We start from the raw sequence: 2,961 nt of genomic DNA, 5'->3' as shown, positions 1-2,961 counted from the left end.
GAACTCCTGAGCTCAAACGATCCTCCCGCCTTGGCCTCCCAGAGTGCTAGGATTACAGGTGTGAGCCACCACGCCAGCCTTTAGATAGTTTTTATTGCTATGCCTTTGAATTCTGTAATCTTTTCCTCTGCAATGTCTAATTTGTCATTAACCTCAACCATTATATTTTTCATTTCGGACATTGTAGTTTTTATCTCCATAACTTCAATTTAGGTCTTTAAAAAAATATCTTCTATGTCTCTTTGACTTTTTGAACATAAGAAAGATAGCTGTAATAACTGTTTTAATATCCTTCTCTGCTAATTCTAACACCTGTGTCAGCTAATTCTAACACCTGTGTCAGTGTTGAGTTGGTGTCCATTGATTAAGTTATCTCCGCATTACAGGTCACGTTTTTCTGCCTTTCTGCATGCCTGGTATTCTTTGATCGGCATCCATTGTGAATTCTACTCTGTTGTCTACTGGATATTTTTGTATTCCCGTAAATTTTCTTGAAGTTTTTTCCCCAAGATGCAGTTACTTGAAAGTAGTTCGATCCTTTTAGGTCTTGCTTTTATGATTTTATGATTTGTTAGGTGGGTCCAAACTGGCTTGTAAAAACAGATGAGAGGCTGGGCCCTGCTCCTTCCAGCCTTGCAGATGGTTATTTCTCAACCTTGCGAAGTCTCCTCACATGTACGTGCTCATCATTTCTGTGCTAAATATTTGAGGGGAACCATCCTCAGATCTCTGGAGTGGTCCCTCTGTGTGTCTCGCTTTTTCTGATGCCCTGTCCTGTGAACTCCAGTTGCCTTAATCTCCCTGACTGCTCAGCTCTGTGTGCTCAGCTGGGGTGAGCCAGGCTCCGCCTCCATTCCACTTCCCTGCACTGTAGCCTGAAAGCTGCAGTGAGCTCACTATCAAGACAGTGAGCTGAGGCAACAGCAGGGCTCACATTGTCTGTCCATCTCTCAAGGACTGCTGTCTTTCATTGCCTGACAGCCAGTGTCCAGAAAACTGCCGTGTCGTTGTTGGTGGTGGGTTTTGTTTTTTGTTGTTACAGACAGGAGGGTAAATCCAGCCCCTGTCATTTCATCTCAGGTGGAAATGAAATAGTCTGTCATGAATTTTTAGTGGATTCGTAGCATTCTACCGTACGGGTGTACCATAAGTATATCAGTCCGCTACTGATGATCCAGCCTCACAAGTGATGCTGCAAACGCCTTCTTTGTGTGTATATCTTGGCATCCTTTGTGAGTCCACAGAGAAAATTCCTATCTGTGGAATTCCTGGGTCCAAGGGTTTGTACATTTACATTTTAAATATATGGTCTATACATCCTCCAGTGTACACTTTTACCATCAGCAATAAGCCAACAATGGGGCAGACTTTATATTTTAAACTTAATAAATTACTTATGTCCTTTATTTATAGACTCAACAACTAAGTCCAGAAGGATCACTTGTATTTTTCAGTTTGCCCCTGTCTTTTATGAAGGAAAAGTACATGTTTGCAAATGTGTAGACTCTCAAATATCTGCAGACCTGTCCTTCAAGAATGTCAAAGTCTGTATGTCCAGCTTAGCCTTTAGGACCAGCGAGTTTTTTCCTCCAAGGGCTCTAAATCATCCCAGGTAGATATCCCAGATTTCCTTCTTTCCAACTCTTATTGTGAGTATTTTTGACTGTTGATTATTGGTTTCCTTCTTCTTCTTCAACCAGGGCTCAGAAACAGTAACAGGACTTTCTAAGCGCAGAGCGCGGACTACTTCCTTGACATCAAGTGATCCGATTCCAAGTGGAGTCTCTACCAAGCAGCCAAGTGCTGATCAGTCTCTGGATTATTCTGGTGGTTTGGGCCCAGATCAGACCTTATCAGGATCTGGTAGCACAGGATACCACGCTGAGGGGGCTACTAGCAGGGAACGAGGCAGGGGCCCCTCTGCTGCTGGTAGAGAGCAGCACCCCAGGGCCCGTGATGAAGCTGGCATGTCGAGACACCGCCAGCCTTCTGCATCCCAGTTCAGAGGGGACTCAGATCGTCAGAAGAGTAGAGAGAAGTTCTCCTTAACACATCCAAGAAGAGATGAACGAGATGCACACCCTGGCCCAGTTCAACAGGATTTAACCTCGACCAGAGATCGGCATCAATACACGCGCCCAGATCAGCAAGGTTGGGTTCCCATTAGCCAGGGTCAAGTCTATCTAAGGCCAGATTATCCTGGATTAGGACCAACTGGCATGGATCAGCCTGGATTGCTGTATCCTAGCACTTCTGCACATGGTGTGGTACCCCTCAGCATGGGTCAGCTTGGTGTGATACCACCGGCAATGGATGATCAAGGATTTGTACCACTTGTCACAGATCAGCATGGTGTGGTGCCACCATTGGTACCTGGCAGAGATCAGCATGAATTGGAATCACCTAGTATAGGCCAGCCTATTATGGTTCCACTCATCACATATCAGCATGTTATGATACCTCCTGGCACAGACCAACGTGGTGTGGAACAGCCTGGCATGTATGCAGGTGGTGTGGAACGACTTGGCCTGGATCAGCAGGGATTGATACCACTTGGCCTGGATCAGCATAGACTAGTACCCCCTGGCATGGATCAGCAAGGATTGGTACTGCCTGGCATAGATCAACGTGGACTGGTTCCACCTCTTACAGATCAGCATGGTTTGGTATTGCCTAGTTTGATGCAAGTTAGTATAGATCAGCAAGGTTTCGTACAGCCCAGTTTGGAAGCAACTGGCTTCATACAGCCTAGCACAGAGCAGCATGATTTTATCCGGCCTGGTGCATATCAGCCTGGATTGGTCCAACCTGGTATGGGTCAGCATGCGTTGCTGCAGCCTGGAATGGATCAGTCTGGTTTGGTACAACCTAGCACAGGTCAGCGTGGTTTGGTCCAGCCTAGCCCAGATCAACGAGGTTTGGTGCAGCCTGGCGCAGGTCAACATGGTTTGGTCCAGCCTG

The 2,961-nt window shown here is 46.2% G+C and overlaps 1 protein-coding gene across 1 annotated transcript in view; it reads left to right on the top strand.

The window, feature by feature from the left end:
* Positions 1–2,961, top strand: part of QRICH2 (glutamine rich 2) — a 37,166-nt gene that overhangs the window by 4,540 nt on the left and 29,665 nt on the right. Inside the window, exons 4-5 of the mRNA XM_012662243.1 lie at positions 1,701–2,478; positions 2,509–2,937. Of these exons, the coding sequence (XP_012517697.1) occupies positions 1,701–2,478; positions 2,509–2,937 (1,207 nt within the window). The remainder of the gene's footprint in view (positions 1–1,700; positions 2,479–2,508; positions 2,938–2,961) is intronic.

Source organism: Propithecus coquereli, unplaced genomic scaffold, assembly GCF_000956105.1.
Source record: "Propithecus coquereli isolate 6110/MARCELLA unplaced genomic scaffold, Pcoq_1.0 Scaffold76, whole genome shotgun sequence".
Lineage (NCBI taxonomy): Eukaryota > Metazoa > Chordata > Mammalia > Primates > Indriidae > Propithecus > Propithecus coquereli.
This window is presented reverse-complemented; position numbering and strand designations above follow the sequence as displayed.